This window comes from Astatotilapia calliptera, chromosome 3, assembly GCF_900246225.1.
Source record: "Astatotilapia calliptera chromosome 3, fAstCal1.2, whole genome shotgun sequence".
NCBI lineage: Eukaryota > Metazoa > Chordata > Actinopteri > Cichliformes > Cichlidae > Astatotilapia > Astatotilapia calliptera.
Window position 1 is genome coordinate 6,719,439 of NC_039304.1, and position 20,315 is coordinate 6,739,753.

The window sequence follows — 20,315 nt, forward strand, 5'->3', positions numbered from 1 at the left end:
AAATGGACTGGTTCTTATATAGTACTCAAAGCACTTTAAAGAACTTGCCTCATTCAGGTGTACGCAAGCACTTTTCTCTGTAAGCACTTTCTGTGTAATGTTCACACACATTCGGAGAGCAACTCTGGGTTGGTATCTTGCCCAGGGATATTTGGCATGCAGACGGGGATTGAAGCACCTTCCTCTACTACCTGAGCAAAGCCACCCCATGTTCGTCTGTGCACAGATTTCTTTCAATACAGTATTATCACAATTGTGCAAAAATACAGGCATGAAAGCTTAAAGTGCGCGATCACAATAAAGGTGACGCTCAGAGACTGACTGAGTGATCTGAGAACTCATCAGCCCTCATCACTGCCTTCACTTACTTGCTGCTATGGGTGCAGGAATAACATAGTTATGCAGTTATCTGGGACTCTCCACCATTTGACCTTAGAACTGAAGAAGCTTCTCGGATGAGAGGTGAAACGTCTTCAAGTAACTTAAAGAAGTCCAGACGCTTTTCTTTACAAGCTCCTTTGACCAGTTATGCAGTTACTTTCTCAGTCTGCTAGAGCCTCCACTTGAACGCAAGAACCTTCATTTATCTTCTCAAACGGAATTCAAAATGTTTTTTACAAATTGAAGGATTAAGATATAAATCGCAGAAGCATCGATCCACACATTCAAAGAAGAACAACCCAACAAACTCTTCATAAAACTCCAAGAGTATGAAAATCTTATTTCTGTCTATTCTGTGTTGTTAATAACATCACATCTTCACATAGTAGCAAAAACATATTAAACAAACATTAATCTCAACATGCATACTGTACTTCAAGTTTCTCTCATGGAAAGGCCAGTGTTACTTTTATAGTATCCTTTCCATAAATATCATAAATATCTTTACCCATGTAGTGGAATTATTTTATTTTTCATTTTAGTTAACAAGTATAATGTGACCACATTCACTTTTATCAGGACAAGCTACACCACCACGGTGGTTAGCATAACAATAACACTGCCTGTTTCTCAAAGCTTCTTGCTAACTGTACTTTTTTCTGAGATGTTCTCTTTAAGTAAGGATACTGAAAGTGTAAGCAGTGTACGGTCACATCACGTGCTTAAGGTTGTGTTAGCACTGATAATTCCTTCACAGTTCTTTAAAGATGCTGAAGTCATCATATCAGCTGTAAATGCAGTGCTGCTGCTGTCCTTACGCTATACTTTCAAGCATCACATTTTCTTACTGACCAGTTTATTTCCACTTTTTATGCTCTAGTATGGTGTGACTGAATGAAGTCAGCAAACCAAATTCTGTCCATCTGAGGATGAGAAGAAACTTGCATGAAATGGGAAGCATGAGATGAAGATGGCTCCTATGCTTTAGACGTGGCACTGTTTCTGCCATTGTAAGTACGCTAATGCTTGAAAGATCCATTAAAAGTCTGACACTTCACTCTTCAGCTGGAGCGTCCATCAAGTTTTACATTCCAGGTTTCCTCGTTGGGATTACGTCTCAGACGATGATGTGAAAAATTAGTTATTACATTAAACCCATAAAATCAACACTGGCAAAAAAGCCGTGCACTTCACAGAGCAGCTTTCTATGGCCGAGCAGCTCCTGCAGGTGTAAGGTGTAGGTGTCACAGCACTCTGGTCCAAAGAGTTTATGTGCAGCATGCAGACAGAAAATGGCTTTACAGAATATGACTGAATGTTGAGGCACCAAAACACACTCAGTCTGCCCCTCAGTCTGATCAAGAAGAAAACCTGACTGAGCGCTTCATAACATCAGTACGATGATGTCCCAGAGGCCATGTTCAGGTTATTCTCCCATCCACACTGAGCGGGCGGATCAGTGGAGTCTGCATTAGCTTTAACAGAAAGGTCTGATTTAAGCAGGTAAGCTGAATAGACAAGAAAAGCTAGAAAGCTTTATCAACTATAACCCCAGCGAGGACCTTGACAGGTGTCTTGTGTACAGGTGAAGGCTGGACAGTCAGCAGGATACCTTCCTAACATTTGTCATTCCCAGCATTGAACCATTTCCTGGCACAGCCTCAGTGAAACAGAGCATCGTTTCCACCCCACAGTTACAGACAGGCTGTGCTTTTCTTTGGTAACACCGTCGAATGAGCCCCGTGTCCTCTCTCAGTAGCTGCTTTCGTGTCCTGTCAGGATGTACAGGCTGCTCAGTGCTGACGGGTCATCAGTCGGTGTGCTCTGAAGGATGATGTCTCTGCACATTGTCAGCAAATGAGAAGGAGATGAGTTGTAAAGGAGAGCCAGAGAAAGGCAGTACTAACCTAAAGCCAGTGCCTCCACCTGCTTCTACTCCTCCCACCTCTAGTACTAACACTACTCTACTGATACTATAACCACTGTAGTTTGACTTTAATGCTACACACTGGTACAGTACTGGTACACTTACTGGAGTTTTACTCCTGTTCCTGCTCATCACCACGCCTACTACTTTTTTAAACTTTATGATAAGTGTGAACATTTACACAACAGCATACAAACAAGTTTAAAGTAGAAAAAAGGAAGCAAAGAGCTGAGAAATACATAAAACATAACACAGAAGAAAAAGAAACCTTTGCAGGGATTCCTTCTACACCCAGTTTGAGTAAAAACTAACTGAAACACAAGGAAAGAAGATAAGATCAACTAAAATAAGGGTTGTATAATAATACTTAGTACTGGCAGCCACCAGCGCTAAGCCTCAGCCTCCCAGTAGACACACCTATGGTACCGATTTAAAATCCTACATGTCTTTGTTCTCAGGTTATCACGTTCACAAACTTTGGTGTCCACGCTATTTGCCTGCCAGGCTGACAATGATTTAGATCACAGAAACATTTTTAAGCTGTTATTCCTGGTTTCACAGTGGAAAACTCCGGGTAACGTCCATTATCTTTGCTCCTGTATAAGACTTTCCTGAATGCTGAGGTTTGGTCTTCCACATGAAATTCAGTACTTTTGTTTCAGTTTCATTAATGATGCATTGATTTTGGACATCTATGTAATATATATGTGATACACGACAGTCTTTGAGTCCGTCCTTCTCATATATAATCCCACTGTTTTTGCACTTAGTAATGACTGATTTAAAAAAGAAATTGTGAAATATTTCTAATGAACTCACCACGATTCTTATTTCAAACTTCATTAAGAGCTGCTGGATCAACAGGGGTGTCCTGGATTTGTTAGTAATATAATATAGTAATATATTATTATTAGTTTTAATTATTTAGTCAAAAATCAATTCCAGACTGCTCTGAAAGAAATCAAAAAGAAAAGGACATTTTCTGAAGACTGAGCTTTCATGCCAGATATCTATACGATCCAAATGTAAACACACACTTGTAGTTACTGAAATTATTCATTTTCACAGGTTGTGTGTCAATTGTTTGAGAAAACCTGGTGTTAATGTCCCCTCCCCCCACAAAAATGATCAAAAGGAAGTGCTGAGGTTATTATCAGGATGTCCTAAAAGCTCTCAGTTAATCCAACATGCTGCAGCGAGAGTCCTGACAGGGACTAGAAACAGAACATTTATTGGCTCCAGAATAAAAGATTCAAAATCCTCACATAAAAGGTTTTGAATAATCAGCCCCTGTCTTATCTTAATGACCTTATAGTACCATATCACCCCATTAGAGCACTTCGCTCTGAGTATTTAAAAGTAAAATGGGAGCCAGACCCTTCGGTTTCCAGGCCCCTCTTGGTAAATGGTAAATGGACCGGTTTCTTATATAGTGCTTTTCTACTCTGAGCACTCAAAGCTTGCCTCATTCACCCGTTCACACCCATTCATACTCTGACGGATGCACTGGAGAGCAACTTTCATGCAGGATATCTGGCATGTAGACGGGGAGTAGGTGACCTGCTCCCCCACCTGAACTACAGCCACCACTTCTGTGGAACCAGCTTCCAGTTTGGGTTTGGGAGACGGACACCCTCTCTACTTTTAACATTAGGCTTCAAACTTTCCTTTCTTCCCTGAATCCTCCCTTAGTTAGCCTAAGTCTAGGCTGCTGGCGGGTTCCCGTGATGCACCAAGTGTTTCTTCTTCAGTCGCCCTTTTCACTCACTATCTGTTTAAACACCTCTCTGCATTCAATCATTAGTTGAGAATATTCTCTGGCTCTCTTCCCCAGATTGTCTTTGTCCCGTCTTCCTCCTCTCACCCCCCCAACCAATCGCAGCAGATGCCCGCCCCTCCCCCAGCCTGGTTCAGGTTTTCACCTGCTAAAAGGGAGTTTTTCACCTTTGTGCACCATAATTGCAGGGCCTTTATCTTAAAATATACAGTGTCTTGAAGTGACTATTGTTGTGATTTGGCACTAGCATAAAGAAAATTAGCACTAAGGAAAGTAGTTTTCTGTACAAAGTGTCAGGTAGACGGTAGTTGGTAACTTTAATGGCTGTTTTTCTTTGGAGGGCTGCATGCAAACACATAGGCTGCATTTCCTAAATCCTTGGATCTGAGTAACCAACAGAACAAACACTCTAGTGTGACTCCTGCTTTAATGCTACCATTAATGCTAGCAGTATTCATGCTACTTCCACATGCTACTCTGAAAATCACTTCCAGGTCTATTAACAATAGTATCAAGAAAAATACTATCCTGATTACTTCTGATGTACTAGGATTACTAGTTTCTCACAGTGATTGATAGCTCTTGTCAGCATACAGTTAACATACCTGTTTGTTCCCAGAACTCTGAACACACGACTCTCATCTGTAATTTCTTGTGTTACCTGCACATAAAGTGAAAATTCACATGTGTAATGACTTAGAACAAATATGATAAGCACATGATACGAGCTCAGCCAACGTTGGATGAATTTACTAGTTCATCACCTCATCTGAATGGAAACTCCTCCCTTTGAGGCCATGCTTCCAGAACGCCAGCACACTATCCTGCAAGCAGACTGACAGAACAGGAGGTGTCACTCAGCTTTCAGGACACACATCAGCTCTCATTCACTTTGTTTGTCACATCATCATTTCTACCTAGTGTTTCAATGGGGAAGTCAAAGACTATTTCTGCAGCCAGCTGTCTGGATGGAAGTCCTTGCAGGTTCACGATCTTTACAGTTCCTGTCCAAACGGTACACAGATTGAGAACAAGCATGAAAGACATTTGAAGGATTCACAATATGCGAGGGGACTTACTTTCCAAGGTGATGAGAACAGTGTCTCGGTCCAGCTGGGTTACCTGCACGGCCCTGAGTGCTCCACTATCTCCTGACGCACGGAAAGAAGGAAGCTTGTTGAAACAAATTGAAGCTTGAAGCTTCAGGAAGTCAGCAGAGAAATTCAGAAACGGTCCTACCTGGCACTGGAACAGGAGCGCCGTTCAGCTCTATAATATCAAACCTGAGCTGTTGGCCGGTTGGTGGTTTATCATTACTACAGTCTCTCACTCCAACACACAGCTGAGGAAACTCATCTGTTGCCAACACCAGCAGTTCAAATATCGGAAGAGCATCTGGGAGCCTGATGGCGAGTTGCTGTGAAACAGTCACCAAGGAAACAAGAAAAACTAAATAAATTCTCATGGATGGTTAAGTGATGCTTGTTAAACCTGAGCTTAACCTGTTCATACAACCATCCAAAACAGCACAACAGAATTCTTGTATGATTATTAAATCTTGAGATTAAAGATAAACTGATGCCATCCATCCATCCACCCACCCATCCATCCGTCCGTCCATCCACCCATCCATCCATCCATCCATCCATCCATCCACCCACCCACCCACCCACCCACCCATCCATCCATCCACCCGTCCATCCATCCATCCATCCGTCCACCCACCCATACATCCACCCATCCAGCCGTCCATCCAGCCGTCCATCCACCCACCCATCCATCCACCCATCTAGCCGTCCATCCATCCATCCATCCATCCATCCATCCATCCAGCCGTCCATCCATCCAGCCGTCCATCCATCCATCCATCCGTCCATCCATCCATCCATCCATCCACCCAACCATCCACCCATCCAGCTGTCCATCCATCCATCCGTCCACCCACCCATCCACCCACCCATCCATCCACCCATCCAGCCGTCCATCCATCCATCCATCCAGCCGTCCATCCATCCATCCATCCAGCTGTCCATCCATCCAGCCGTCCATCCAGCCGTCCATCTGGCCATCCATCCGTCCATCCGTCCACCCATCCAGCTGTCCGTCCATCCAGCCGTCCATCCATCCATCCAGCCGTCCATCCACCCGCTTCCGCTTATGGGTGGCGGGGTGCTTGAGCCTGTCCCAGCTGTCTTAGGGCGAGAGGCGGGGTGCACCCTGGACAGGTCCCAGTCTGTGGCAGGGCTGACACATAGACATAGACAACCATTTGCACACATTCACACCTTTGGGCAATTTAGCGTTTCCAATGAACCTGTCCCCTAACTGCACGTCTTTGGACTGATGCCACTTTTCCATAATGTTGTGGCACAGGCGTGTTTCTCCAAGCAGCACTGTGTTAGGACTGCAGACAGGCTTAACGCAGAGCTCTGTTCTCACAGTACATACATTATCGTTATGAAATGTGCGAGACATTCACAAAAAAACTGTCAATTATCTGTGCTATGTGATCTAATGGTGCATGCTGGTGTTGAACTGTGTGCTGATAACACTGTTCCTGTAGCACAGAAAACACATGGTAACCATTCAGTTACACGAGCTTGGACCCAGAGAAGGTGCTGTTGGTGTTTTTGGACGGCGTTTATACAACGTTTCTTTTATTTAGTCTCTAAAATCTTGTTGGGCTTGAATAAAAAGTATGCATATGTTATTAAAAAAAACAATGACATGCTTCAGATTTTGATATGCTGTCTGTCTACTTTTATGTAATCCAGGTCTAATGGCTGGTTTGCATTGTGGAAATTGGGGTAGAGTTAGAAAGGAAGACATTTATTCAGGTGGCAAGTTTGACATATCTGTACGAACCTTTAGATGCATGAACTTCTGAAGAGGCTCATACCACAAGAGTAAAACCAGGCCAGATGGGACAGCCCCGCACAGAAATGTGCTATCTGTGTATGGGTTTCTTGCTGAAACAGAGAGAGCAGGACTAAGTGTCTGCAGTTGTTCTCCGTGAACAAACAGACTGACCAGAGTAACTCTGCATTGCTTACCTACACTGCACCTCCTACAACCTTTAGTGTCAGGAATCTTTACAGATATGGCAAACTTTCTGTAGCCAACAGAGAATATCCAGGTCAGAACAAGCAGACAAAATTGGGTTTACAGTATCCTCCTTCCTCAAAATCAAGTGGTAGCATCATACATGACATTATTAACACTGCTGCACCTACAGCTCCTGTTTCCCTGCATCTGTGATGGCGTGTCGTACCTGAGACTGATCCGCTCAGTGAGGCGGTTGGTGCTGAGCGACAGGCTGCTGTGTTTCTTGTGCAGATGTCCCTTCTGTTCAAACAGAGTTGGCAGGCTGTGCGAGTAAAGCTGGGACGACTTCCCTGCAGGATGGAGCCTTTTTAGAGCAGCATATTATCGAGTGGACACAATGTTCTCCGTTTGTGTCACGCTGTTTGTTACCTGATACGGACATCAGCACATTGTTCATAACATATAGCCATATACATCGCTGAGGGAGGAGCTGTGGGGAAAAGACAAGCAGTTCACTGAGACTTCAAACATCCAGCTTCAGTCATCAGACTGTTCCAGAAACATCATTTCCTGGTTTTCAGTGCTCCTCCTTTCATCAGGAGCTGCACTCCTTACTCAGGTTTTTCAGGGTGATGCGATTAATGACTTGCACTTTTTTGTTATTACTTGCATTCTTACACAATGCTCTTCTACTCTGACTGACACTTTCAACTACCAGCTTGACCGTGCATCACTCTTTTCTACCTCAAAACGACCAGTTACACATGTCTGCATGAATTCTGCACGCACGTTTGCACTACAAGCTGCACACAAACACGTGCGCACATCCATGATTTACTCCAAACCTAACCTTCGGCGCTTTTTAACTTCCAACCCCTTCAGTGGAAACATCGGGAGAAGTTTGCCAGATTTAGGGTTTGCAGTGTTATTGCAGTGTTAAGCATAGACTGGTTTTAAGGAGGTCGCTCCTTACTGGGGTTATATTGTCATAGTATCTTATGCTGCAGACCTAACCTGCGCTGGACCGAGTTATTCCTCCTGCACGTCTGTGCACGGATAGTCGAGCATCTTATGAATATAGCCACTTGACCTTTGACCCATTTCAGTATAAGATATTGTGAAAGTATTAGTCTTGGCTGACTTTCCTTCGTGTTTCTAATAGAGATGGCACGATACCACTTTTTTATGTCCGATACCGATATCATAAATTTGGATATCTGCCGATACCGATATGAATCCGATATAGTGTTTTTTAATCAACAAAACTGGTTTTTTTTAAATATCTTGCTGCATTTTGTATAAGTTCATACTCAAGTTTAAAACAACAACTACACTAAAGCTATTCTGTTATAACTGTATACAAAAAAAATCTTTCATAGTTCAGCACACCATGCTGTGGTGTGCTGGGGGAGCAGCACAGCAAAGAAGGACTCATCCAGGCTGGAGAAACTGATCAGGAGGGCTAGCTCTGTGGTCGGCATGAAGCTGGACACTCTGGTGACAGTGGCAGAGAAAAGGACATTAAAGAAACTGATGGACATTATGGACAATGCCAGGCATCCTCTGCACACGGCCATTAACAACCAGAAGAGTCTGTTCAGTGACAGGTTGCTTCTCCCCAAGACAAGAACTAACAGACTTAAAAACTCCTTTGTCCCACACGCCATCAGACTGTTTAACTCCTCTCTGGAGGGGAGAGGGAGGGGAGACAGGAGGACAAAGGAGGGAACAACTAAGCTGTAGTGCCTCTTCACCTCACTGTGCAATACCTTTTGTGCAATACTTTTGTAAATAGTCAACGGTGCAATAGACTCAATACTTGAAATGTGCAATTCACTTGTATTTTTATTTTTATTCCTATTTATTCTATTTATCCCCTTCGTATATTTTATTTATATTGTCTCTGTATTTATATATATGTATGTGTGTATAACTCTGTAACTTCTGTCGGTGCTGTGCTTTTTTGGAAATCGAATTTCCCAGAGGAACCCACCCGAGGGATTAATAAAGTTCCATCTTATCTTATCTTATCTTAGCAATACTGATCAATCTAATAAACTTAAACCTACACCATCCTCCCTATTCTGGTATTTTAAAGAGTACTTAGCGTAAATATTAAGCAACCTAACTAATAGGGTTCCAACTCCCAGCAACAACAAAAATAAATAAATAAAAAATAGGGAACCACCCCTCACGCTCCACCTCATGATGCTTAATCAACGTAATCAACCTTAATTTGATGCAGTGTGAAAAAAAATGCACAGAAATCAATTATTTTTCAAGAAATATTAAATAGATTCAACATCTTTCTTCAACAAAATTGCAGACTGTACAGATGGTACCTTCCCAAAGGAAAAAGTACTATAGCTTACTAGGGTATATATATTAGACTTAACAGTTACTATATACAGTAATGGACTTCTATACATTTTACATCAGATTAAAACTTTGGGTGTAAGATTCAGATAATTATTTAATAACAGCCAGACATTTTAAATGAGAATAAGAAAGAAAAGTATGTCTTTGTGCCCCCTTTTCCCTGTTCATGCCCTATCGGCCCCCCTGGCTAAACTTTGCTAGATCCGCCCCTGCACAGTTACAGCCGTCAGCTGCGTAGAAAAGGATCCAGGTCTAGAAAGTAATATTAAATAAATTCTAACAACAGCTTATCAAGCTTAAACATGCTGCTGTTGTTCAGCCGCTGGTTTCTTCTTTCTGGTGCAAAGTGGGCCAAAAACAAAGAAGAGAGACGGAGTCGTGACAGAAAAGCCGATCAGCTGATCGTTAAGCAGTTTCATGATTGAAGTAGCAGCAGGAGAGGCAGTCGCTCGTTAAGCTTAACGCAGGAATGCTTTACAAACATTCAGAGATGGACTTACACACTTGCTTTACTTCTCTCGGGATAACTTTGTCGGAGATGAAATGCCAGGTTGCTAGCGAAGCTCCAAATAAGATAAGATAACTCTTTATTGTCATTGCACAGTCATACATAGTACAGTAGTACAATGAAATTGGAAAAACTGTCCTACGTCGGCACTACATATAACACAACACGACACGATATGACACATCACAACGTAACAAACAACACAACACAGTATATTAACTTAGTATAAAAAAGAAGAATAAGTGTATGTGTATTGCACACTGTTATTATTGCACATTAATTATTATTGCACCTTGTTATAAATATAAATATTATTGTTATCGTTTTAAACATTGTTACCTCCCCCTAAAAAGTCCAGGGAGGTATCCAGTCAGGTCAGCTATTTACATTGATCAGGGCTATTGCCCTGTTGTAAAAGCTGTCCTTGAGTCTATTTGTTCGGGACCTCAGCAGCCTGAACCTCCTGCCAGACGGCAGCAGCTTAAACACCCGGTGTCCTGGGTGTGTGCTATCCAGACCACCGACAGGTCCCGCATGCCACAGCCGCTCTATCACGTGATGCATACTGCTCGACGTGCTAACGTTCTGAGGTGAGTTACGGCGTGTTGCAAGTTTTGTGAGGTGCTTTCGTGACATTTAATGGATCGGATTACATTTTTTATTTTTCTCCGATATCCGATCCAGTAATTTAGGTCAGTATCGGACCGATACCGATACGTAATATCGGATCGGTCCATCTCTAGTTTCTAATGTTCTTGTGTTACTAGTAGCCCTGATGTTTCCCCTGTCTGACCTCTGTCTCGTCTATGTGTTGCTCAGTTTTCTGGTGTGTCGTGTTTTTGTCCGTCTTCCCTCCTTTTCCTCTCATCGCCGTCATCTGTGTCCAATCATTTTAGCCTGTACCTTGATCCCCATCTGTTCATCTTTGTTCTAATCCCTGTTTTGTAGCATGTAGCATGTCTTCCACACATAGCTCCTGCCTCTGTGCTCATTTTGGGATTCTGTTTTGTTGTTGGCTAATTTTGTGCACAGCTAAAGTTTGCTTTGCTGACTTTCCCTTGGTGCTTTGCAAATAAGTCGTCTTTCCAATAACTTCACCAGAATGGAGGGCAATGAAAAGCATTAAAATGTTACCAATTATACTCATTAAACACAGGACATGTAATAAAGGATTCAGGCCAGTTAAGTGGAGTGGACAGCATGGCTGTTAAAGCATTATAAATGTGAGAGAATTACGATCTTACCTTCTCTAATGTATCTTCATGAAGTTCATTAAGGTTCAGTGTGTAGATGCCTTCTTCTGCCCCAAGAATAAGATACTGATCTAAGTAGGAAAAGTGTTTATATAAAGAAGTTTCCATCAGCACCAAACACCATCGCATCACAAGGTTCAGACACCAGACCTGCTTTCACTTTGGCTGCTATCCCCATTAAGAGTGCCTCTTTGTGCTACAATGTCAGGCAACAGCACGCACATGACCCATGCTGTGTGCAGGCACCTGGCCACTACAGTGCCACATCACATTCATTGTGACACATTGAAGGACGTGCACACGTAACAAAGAGCATCTCTGCACAACAAGACCATCTTAAAGAGAACACAGCCACATTTAAGTCAGTTACAGCTTTCCTTTCAAACAAGAAGTCTCCTTTTCATCGTACCTTGCATAAATGAACTGTCTGCTCACATTAATATAAACCTGTTATAAACCTGCTGCTGTGAGATTTCTGAGAAAACGCTCTCATTACTCCACTATGAAGTAAAAACAGAACCACAGACCAAACCACTGACCTCTTGTTTTGGGAAAAATCCAGGTGACGGCGCAGTTGATTTTTAGAGGGCAGCCATTGAAGACTTTAGAGAAGCAGGCTCCCATCTACAGAAGCAGCAGAGCAACTGAATCACGTATGGTCTGGCATGTTTAGATTGACTCTTCCGTTTAGGTATGTTATCTTTCCAACAAAACCAAACTGGCTGTTATACTTTTATTCAAAGTTGCACAAGTAATTTTTTCTGTTCAGTCATCCAGGTCACGGTAATCTGAGGAGCTTTGTCTCCCAATAGGGCTTAAAATCTGGGACTCGCCACCTACTGCTCTTAGAACTGAAGGAGCTTCTCAGATAAGAGATGAAACGTCCCAACTCTTTGTCTTTCAAAGCTCCTTAGATCACAAACCAGTTTGGACAAGAATTACTCTAAAAGTGAGGAAGTAGTGAGAAGGTGCAGAGGTTTGTGGAATCCGTTGGCAGGACGCAGCCATTAAAACACACGGTTGTATGTGAGGAAGCATATCATGTTAGTCATGAGAGCTTTGGCCGTAAAATGTTAAACTTCACACTTACATGGACTTGAGGGGTGGGAGGAAGGCCATGACAATCAGCGCTCTAAAAATGTCAAAGGTTACACATAACAAATGTTATTATTTTTTGTAAATGTCACAAATCAGCATTTTGACTGTTACACAGTGTGTAGTCCGACACCTTTAAAGGATCCAATCATTAGGAAGTTATAAGGTTAGCAAGTCACACAGGCTGATATGCTGAGGCTTCCACTTACATCATCCTTCGTCTTCCTCCTCAGTGTGCTCCATTCTGGTGATAGTGGGGTCTCTCGCTTGGGTGAGGAAGCAGTAGTAACCAACTCTGCTGGCACAGCGCCCTCCGCTGGCTGACACGTTTCACTGCAGCCCTTTGTGATGTCCCGAGTGGCCGAACACCTGGCCAAGGCTAAAAAGAGAAAGAGATTTTTGTGGGACTCATTGTGAGCTTGGTCAGCTTAAAGTGGAACTATTACGGTCATAGCTGAAGTTAATGCATGCATGAAGTCATGTCTGCAGTAACTGCAGTATACATTATTACATGGTATTAAAGTTCCACATCACGACATCACGACATTTACATTCATTAGCGTATAAAACAACAAGCAAGCGCAGTGTGTCAGCCTGAAAAAGCAGATACTTTGACAACCTCTAAGAAAGTACAAAGATGACTAAAATATGCAAGAAAACTGCTCCTGCTGAAGGTGGAAACAATAAACAACAAACGTGTTTCACCACTTGAGGCAAAAACACTCCATCGAGTACACCCAGATCACGATGGCACACAAGGAGGAGACACTAACAACGTTAAGGAGTTGTTCAAAAAGCCTGAGCCAAGATACAACATCCCAGGTAGAAGATAACTTTTTATTTTATGTGATGATATTGTGGAGTTAGAAGGTTGATTTACTTTTCTGTTAAAGTGTTATATGTTATGTTTTGAGTTTTCTACGATACTTTCGTCCTTACATTTGTCTAATTCTGTGTAACTGCTCTGCACTCCAACTCTGCTGATGCAGGCGCATTGGAACAATTCAATTTAATGTATATATCAACAAATAATCACAACATTTGCCTCAAGGTGCTGAATAGTGTAAGGTAAAAAACCCTACAATAATACAGACAAATCAGAAAACCTCAACAATCATATGACCCCCTATGAGCAAACACTTTGGCCACAGCGGGAAGGAAAAACTCCCTTTTAACAGGAAGAAACCTCCAGCAGAACCAGGCTCAGGGAGGGGCGGGGCCATCTGCTGCGACCGGTTGGGGTGAGAGAAGGAAGACAGGATAAAGACCCATCAAGCAACTTATAAGGATAAATGTGCAGGCAAATTGTTTATATCCAGCAAAGCTGAGAATAAAACTGGACACCGGAGAGAAGACCTAACAGAGGCCGCACGGCGGCTGAAAGAGCTCTGAGAGTCTGAACAGGGCGTGGAGAAAGAGAGTGCATCGAAGAGGAGCTGAAGGAAGGCTGGAGAAGCAACAGGGAGGCAGCGGCGTCAGCATCAGACCTCAGGGCCCTTATGCAGGAAGAACTCTAAATTAACTCAATTCTAGAGCGACTTGAATATGTGTTGATTGATACGTAGAAAGTGACAAAAGAAAGAAGAAATCGAGACAAAGAAGTAGATGCACACAACATACAGTGGATGTTTTGTTTCTGCCAAAACATCGATGCAGATACGTTTCAGATAGTAAAATATCCCATATTAACAAACGATATATTTATAAAGTTCAGACGGAGGACGCGTTCAAGTTTAACATGAGTGGATTACACTCACCTAGGATTTATTGACCATTTCTTATCAATTTTTACTCCCTGAAGCCGGGAAGAATTTTTTAAAATTCCATCATGTTGGATTTTATACTTGATTTAAAAAAAACATATCAAATAATGATTTCGTACATTGATTTAATATTTCTAAGTGTGAGACTCAAGAAAAATACAAATAGAAAATGCGAGGTATTGAGGGTCATGTAGGGGGTTTGGTGGTGGGAGGAGCTCAGACGGTCACGTCCCAACAGGTTTATTTTGTTCATAGTGAAAGGTAAGGACTCTCACTGGCTGCTATAAGCATGTTTTGACGTGTTTTCTGTGGCAGTAGGAATGAGTATAAACACTCTGCTATCAGATTTTGTTCATGCTTCAACATTCAGGATTTTGTTTGCTGTATCAGCCACACTCGTGTTTTAGTTCTGTTTTATGGCTCCGAGAGGTTGTGTCATTTCTCCAGACAACTTTGGTTTGATTTGTGCTGAATACACTGTTAAAAGTCAACAAAGGAACATAAGGGATTTTGCGAATAAAGTTTACTTTGCTTACTTTAAAATGAAACTTTGGGATCGAGACAAAACACCCTGATTTTTTGCAAAAAAACAAACATTTTTGGATTCAGCACCCTAAAAATATCCCATTCTCGCATACAGAGCAAACCAATTACCAATTAATACTTTCTTGTTATACCAGACAGAGGTGAGAGAGGGATTAGTGTTGATGAACTGGTGAGCTCTAAACTAAGTCTCTTGTACAAAAGCCAAAAACGGGACCTTTAAGGCCTCTAAAGGTGTAGGAGCCACTAAGCTTTCATCAGTCGCCACCTATGACGGCAGGAGAGTTATTCATCTTAACTAACTGAGAGATAGCGGCACAGTATCCATTTTCTATCTCTGATAGCATATATGTTGAACCGATTGAAGGATGGCTTTTTGCCTGCCCACATATCTCAGTCTCAGGATACAAGATTAATAAATTAATCAGAGGCAATGATGATATCAGGGGACTGGCCTATGCAAATGAATGAAAGGGTTTCCTTCCGCTGGCCCAGACAAGGATTTAGATATCTAGGAATTACACTCACGGCAAAATCCAAGCAATTATTTGAAGCCAATTACAACAAGCTCATTAGACAAACAAACAAAGATATAACACGATGGGATATTCTGCCCCTCTCTTTATTTGGAAGACGCAAAAGCTTGAAAACGGTAAGATTGAAAACACGGAGTGTCCAGCAGTGTCTCCAGACTTCAACCCCATCGAACTGGTTTGGGATGAACTGGACAGAAGCAAAGCAAAACAACCTACAAGGTCCACATTTATGGGAACTTCTGCAGCAGATATGGGAGAATATTTGATTTCTACTGTAGACAGAAGCCACGGCTGTGTTCAGCTGTTATGTCTGCCAAAGGGTCGACTTTGATGAGCCAAAGTTTAGAATACATTTTGGTCTAGAACTGATTCCATGATTTCTTTTTTAACTCCAGCTGCACTATGCTTTCATTTCAGAGTGCAATCAGACATTAAACTGCATCATTTTCAATAACAAACTGGAAGAACTGGGGTGTTCTAAAACTTCTGACTGGTAGTTTAGGTCGTTCATTGTGACCGTTCTGGAATCACTGAGTGGATACTTTAACTACAGAGAGCTCTTTTACTTTGATATGCTGTATGACGTTCATGTAAATAATCCTTAACAACTGCACAGTCAAAAGTTAATATAGTAGTTTTATAACTTTCCCCTCTGAAGGAGCTTTATTTAAAGCTACGGACGTTTACAGAAGCCTACCAAGAAGCACAAACCAGTGCTTATGACCTGTGCATCAACAGTGTGCTGCGCCTGGTGAAGCATCAAGTATATAAAGACATCGCTGGGATCACATACGTTTACCTCACTGTCTGAAATAGTCTAATACAAACATCTGAAACTGCAACGTTATGTGGGACAGGACAGAAGTTAAAAGAAAAAGCGTCTGTTTAAAGGCAGACAAAGCTGAGGTCTAATGTTGTGATGAGTACCTGTGGTGGAGTCGGCTGTGACAGCGCTGTCGGGGCCCAGTGTACAGGTCGGTCTCGGTGTAAGATCTTTGTCCTCTGTGCTGGGAGTCAAAGAGCTGAAGGCTGGCAGTGAGGCCGTAGACGGACTGAACACACTGCTCTTTCTGCCTCCCTGAGAAACACCATCAAACATGTTACTAAATACAAATACACATTACTGCATGTGACAAGGCTGATGTGCATGGGAATGTCGCTCCCATGGTTTTATACTGAACACATTTCTGCATGTTCAGCAGATGGAATAATGCCTCTGTGGTGAGTCATGGTGTTTCCTCCCTTCTCCACTGGCATTAGAGGGTGTTCCCAGGACCTTAGCTGTCGAGGGCATTTTACCCCTGCTACAACTGGACCAGACGATAAGCGATTAAAAACCCCACGAGAGGTGCAGCCAATGCTAGGGAGGAGAGGGGTAGTCAAGGGTGAGCGCCTGGTGGCTGGGCCCCAGCCAATGGTGCCTGGCCAGCAGCAGCCCAAAGGAAGCCTGCACTCCTTTGGATCCACCACCTGCAGGAGGCGGCCAGAGGGATTCAGTGACAAATGGATTGGGCAGTGGTCAACTCCTTGGGGGAAAGTTTCTTAAGGTTTAGGATGGCTTAAGGAGCCATCCTAGTTGATACAACTGAGAAGGTGCCTCTGGATTGGGAGATTAGGGCACCCTAGGAGCCTCTTGGCCCCCAGACTCCCTGTGAAGGTCTGTGCTAGGGTACAGGAAAGAAGAGCCCAGCAGTTAATGCAATCTTGGATCCAGAAAGAATAAAGCCATTTTTACCCTGGTCATGGAAGGCTGCACCAAATCCTTATTCTCCTGGGGACATTCAAGTTTCCCCAAAAACTCAACACGTGTTTTTGGATTTAAATTAGGCATTTACAGAGTCAGTACACGGGAGTAGGTTTAGCTGGCTGAGGGGGTTATGCAGCTGGCTAAGTAAGCCTTCTTTACTCTTTATCTCCTTTACATCTAAGGCCAATTTAGAACTGCCAGTTAATCTAACGTGCATGTATTTACACTGGGACGAAGCCAGTTACCCAGCAAAACCCCAAGAGGCAGGAGGAGAGCACACCAGTGCCACACAGAAAGGCCCCAGGTGGGGTCTGAACAAGAGTTACCCACTGTAAAACCACGCCACCTAGAGGCTGGTTGGAACAAATGACCTGTACTGTACTGAGGCAAACGTAGAATTTGAGGAAGGCTAATTTAATTTTAAAGTTAGTAGAACGAACAGGCAGGAAACTGATGGAAAGTCATAATTAAAGCTTTCCGCACAATTTTCATCTTCCATTAAAACACTTATGCTACTTTGCATTTTTAAGCATTTTTTGTCATCTTTAGGTGTACACATATTAAACTAGTATGGAAGAGTAGAAACTGCACATACTACAAAAGTATTCGCTCATCTGCCTTCACACGCATATCAACTTGAAGCCAATTGATTCTATACAAGTTGGAACAGCTGAATTTGATGACCTGGACAGGTGAGTGAATACCTTTAGCGACATATAAACTAGTATATAAAAGTTGAAGATACACACAGACACAGTATATATGAACTAATCTAGAGTGACTGAATTGTGACAGAGATTTTGTTTATGGCAGAATGATTCACACTCACATCAGCACATGGCACTCTCTTGATGGTTAAACTCCTGAAAGACAAAGGAGCAACAATGGTCATGCTCTAGAAGGCGAAGACGTCTTATAATGAAATCCACATCAAGCATAATAGAAACAAGCCGGACATAAAGTCAGGTGCTGGAGATGCTGAGGGTTGGCTAAGAGCAGGACATGAACAAAAATCTGAAGGAAACATTACAACAAAGCAAGCAAACACCAGACGTTCACTGACGCGGTGCTGGTGTGGAAACCTTTTAGAATCAAACACTATGCAGGAGGTAACAGCTCCCCTCCTATATCCAACGACATCATGGATAAAAAGAAGAAATAGAAAAAAAAAACCTGCACTGTCCAAAATCTAGTCAGTTTTCCACATAATGTGAGGGAATCAGCACAAGCACCACATCAGTGACAAGTAACACAAACCCAAAGAAGTTAACAAAACAAAACACGTACATTTGTGCTAAATCAAACGTGCTCCCAAACTCCAGTTCATGGAGGTTGGGATTAGATCAGATTGAACACAAACCTGCTGATTATACCCAACACACAGACAATGGTTGATTTTCACATCAAGAATAATTCCATGACAAGCAGCTTATTTCAGGTGAATTCAGGTGGGATGGGGAGACAATGGTGTTAGGAAAGGCTAGAGTTAATGGACATGGCCTACCTCAGCTCGAGAGCTTGCTCCACACATTCCAACAGGCTCCTGCAACACGAAGACCTGATGTTTATCTGACTACAGGCCTGAATGGCCCAAGAAGGAATTAACCCAAGGTTTGATCACTGTCTATCATTTCAAACTCAGGCTTAGAGCACTCGTTTTTGTGCCAAGGGTTATTTCCAGTTGACCTACCATCAAACACAACTCACCCAGTTATATGCTTGAAGAGTTGCAGCAGGGATTATATACAGTTGTGGTCAAACGTTTATAAAGCCTTTTAATGGACTTTTAATGATTTATTTTCCTTAATGACTTAAAAAAAAAACAAGATCTGGGTGTACAAGTTTGAATTTAATTAGAATTTTTGCAGATCCACACAGAGTCAAAAGTTTGGACACATCTTCTCATTTGATGTTTTTCCTTTATTTTTACGACTTTCTACACTGATGTTTTCAGTTTTTAACTACAAATATACGAAGCAAGATATATGGAATTATGTCGCGAAGAAAAAATTGATAAATAATTCTAAATACATCTTGTATTTTCAAAGTAGACTTTGCTTTGTTGACAATGCTGCAAACGCTTGGCCTTCTCTCAATGAGCTTCATGATGTAGATGCCTGAAACATCATGTTGATGCACGCTCAATCATCCAGCTAAGGAAATCCACAAAGATTGATTCTGTTCATCTGGACGTTTTCAGTGGGAGAAACGTTTCGTCACGCATCCAGGTGACTTCTTCAGTCTCAGCTGACTGCAGGTTTCCAATCTTATAAACAGTACATTTGCACAATGACTGAAACCAGCCCACTGAAGGAACAACAACCACTGATCAGTGGCCACGAGTACCATTCACAGAGAGCCTGTGACCTGTGGTATGAGGTCCGGTCAGTAGCTTTGTCTTGTTCTAACTGCTTCAGACAGTCTGTCCCCCTCTTACTGTAAACACTTCCTGGGTCTCGTTTCAGGGGCTCGTGATCAGTTCGACTAGCGGGATGGATGTTTTTCTCCGCTTGGGTGAGCTGTTTGTCAGACAAATTCTTCACCCACTCACTGGACTGACCAACACTCAGAACAATGTGGAAGTCCAAGGAACTCAGTCAAGATCTAAGAAGGAGAATTGTAGGTTTATGCAAATTGTCAGGGTCTCTGCAGATTCAAAGGTCATCAGTTCAAACTTGTACATTAGTACAAGTTATACCACTTTGGGTTTTCTTCCAGACTTTGACAAACACCCTTGGATGACAGGAAATGAGCCGGGGCGTTAAAGAACAACCCACAAATCACCAAGGTTCAAGACTCAAGACTCAAGACTGGCATGGACCAGAAACTGCTCAACACCAGCATCACTGTCAACAGTGAAGACAGTTTTACGTCGCCATAGCCTGAGAGGGTGCTAACCAAGCAAGAAGCTCCTGCTCCAAAATCGACACAAGCTTGAGGGAAATTTGCAGCTGCCCACATGAACAAGCCAAACGCCTTCTAGAGAAAGGTAGTTTGGTATGTGTGGAGGAGTAAAGGTGAGCCTTTCAAACCTGAGAACACTGTCAAGTGTAGTGGTGATAGCATCATGCTTTGGGGCTGTTTTGCTGCCGGTGGTAATGGTAGGCTACACAAAGTGGGACACTGCAGGACAATGATCCCAAACACACATCAACATACATCGCTGGTTCTAGAATGGATAAAACAAACATGAAGCTTATGAAATCACCTTTCCAAAGCTCTGACCTCAACTGAGGTCGGGTCTGTACCAGGAAACCAACCAATTTACCAAGTTTTCCAAGAACAGTGGTTCGATAGAATTACACCAGAAGCTTGTTGATGACTACCAACAGTGTCCAGTCACAACTTGTTAAGAAATATT

The 20,315-nt window shown here is 42.5% G+C and overlaps 1 protein-coding gene across 4 annotated transcripts in view; it reads right to left on the reverse strand.

Annotated features, from left to right (window-relative positions):
• Positions 1-1,519: 1,519 nt before the first annotated feature.
• Positions 1,520-20,315, reverse strand: part of LOC113018006 (mitogen-activated protein kinase kinase kinase kinase 2-like) — a 45,578-nt gene continuing 26,782 nt past the window's right edge. Inside the window, exons 16-32 of one of the 4 annotated variants that reach the window (XM_026161092.1) lie at positions 18,459-18,497; positions 17,784-17,817; positions 16,135-16,285; positions 12,575-12,744; positions 12,361-12,402; positions 11,810-11,894; positions 11,262-11,341; positions 7,560-7,620; positions 7,357-7,480; positions 7,139-7,197; positions 6,951-7,054; positions 5,325-5,502; positions 5,165-5,236; positions 5,003-5,089; positions 4,850-4,920; positions 4,691-4,746; positions 1,520-2,221 (exon numbers count right to left, since the gene is read on the reverse strand). In XM_026161092.1, the coding sequence (XP_026016877.1) occupies positions 2,134-2,221; positions 4,691-4,746; positions 4,850-4,920; positions 5,003-5,089; positions 5,165-5,236; positions 5,325-5,502; positions 6,951-7,054; positions 7,139-7,197; positions 7,357-7,480; positions 7,560-7,620; positions 11,262-11,341; positions 11,810-11,894; positions 12,361-12,402; positions 12,575-12,744; positions 16,135-16,285; positions 17,784-17,817; positions 18,459-18,497 (1,501 nt within the window). In that variant the 3' untranslated portion in view covers positions 1,520-2,133. Of the gene's footprint in view, positions 2,222-2,684; positions 3,180-4,690; positions 4,747-4,849; positions 4,921-5,002; positions 5,090-5,164; positions 5,237-5,324; positions 5,503-6,263; positions 6,330-6,950; positions 7,055-7,138; positions 7,198-7,356; positions 7,481-7,559; positions 7,621-11,261; positions 11,342-11,809; positions 11,895-12,360; positions 12,403-12,574; positions 12,745-16,134; positions 16,286-17,783; positions 17,818-18,458; positions 18,498-20,315 lie in introns of those variants that run through there. The other 3 variants (XM_026161080.1, XM_026161083.1, XM_026161098.1) reach the window with 3 other exon arrangements.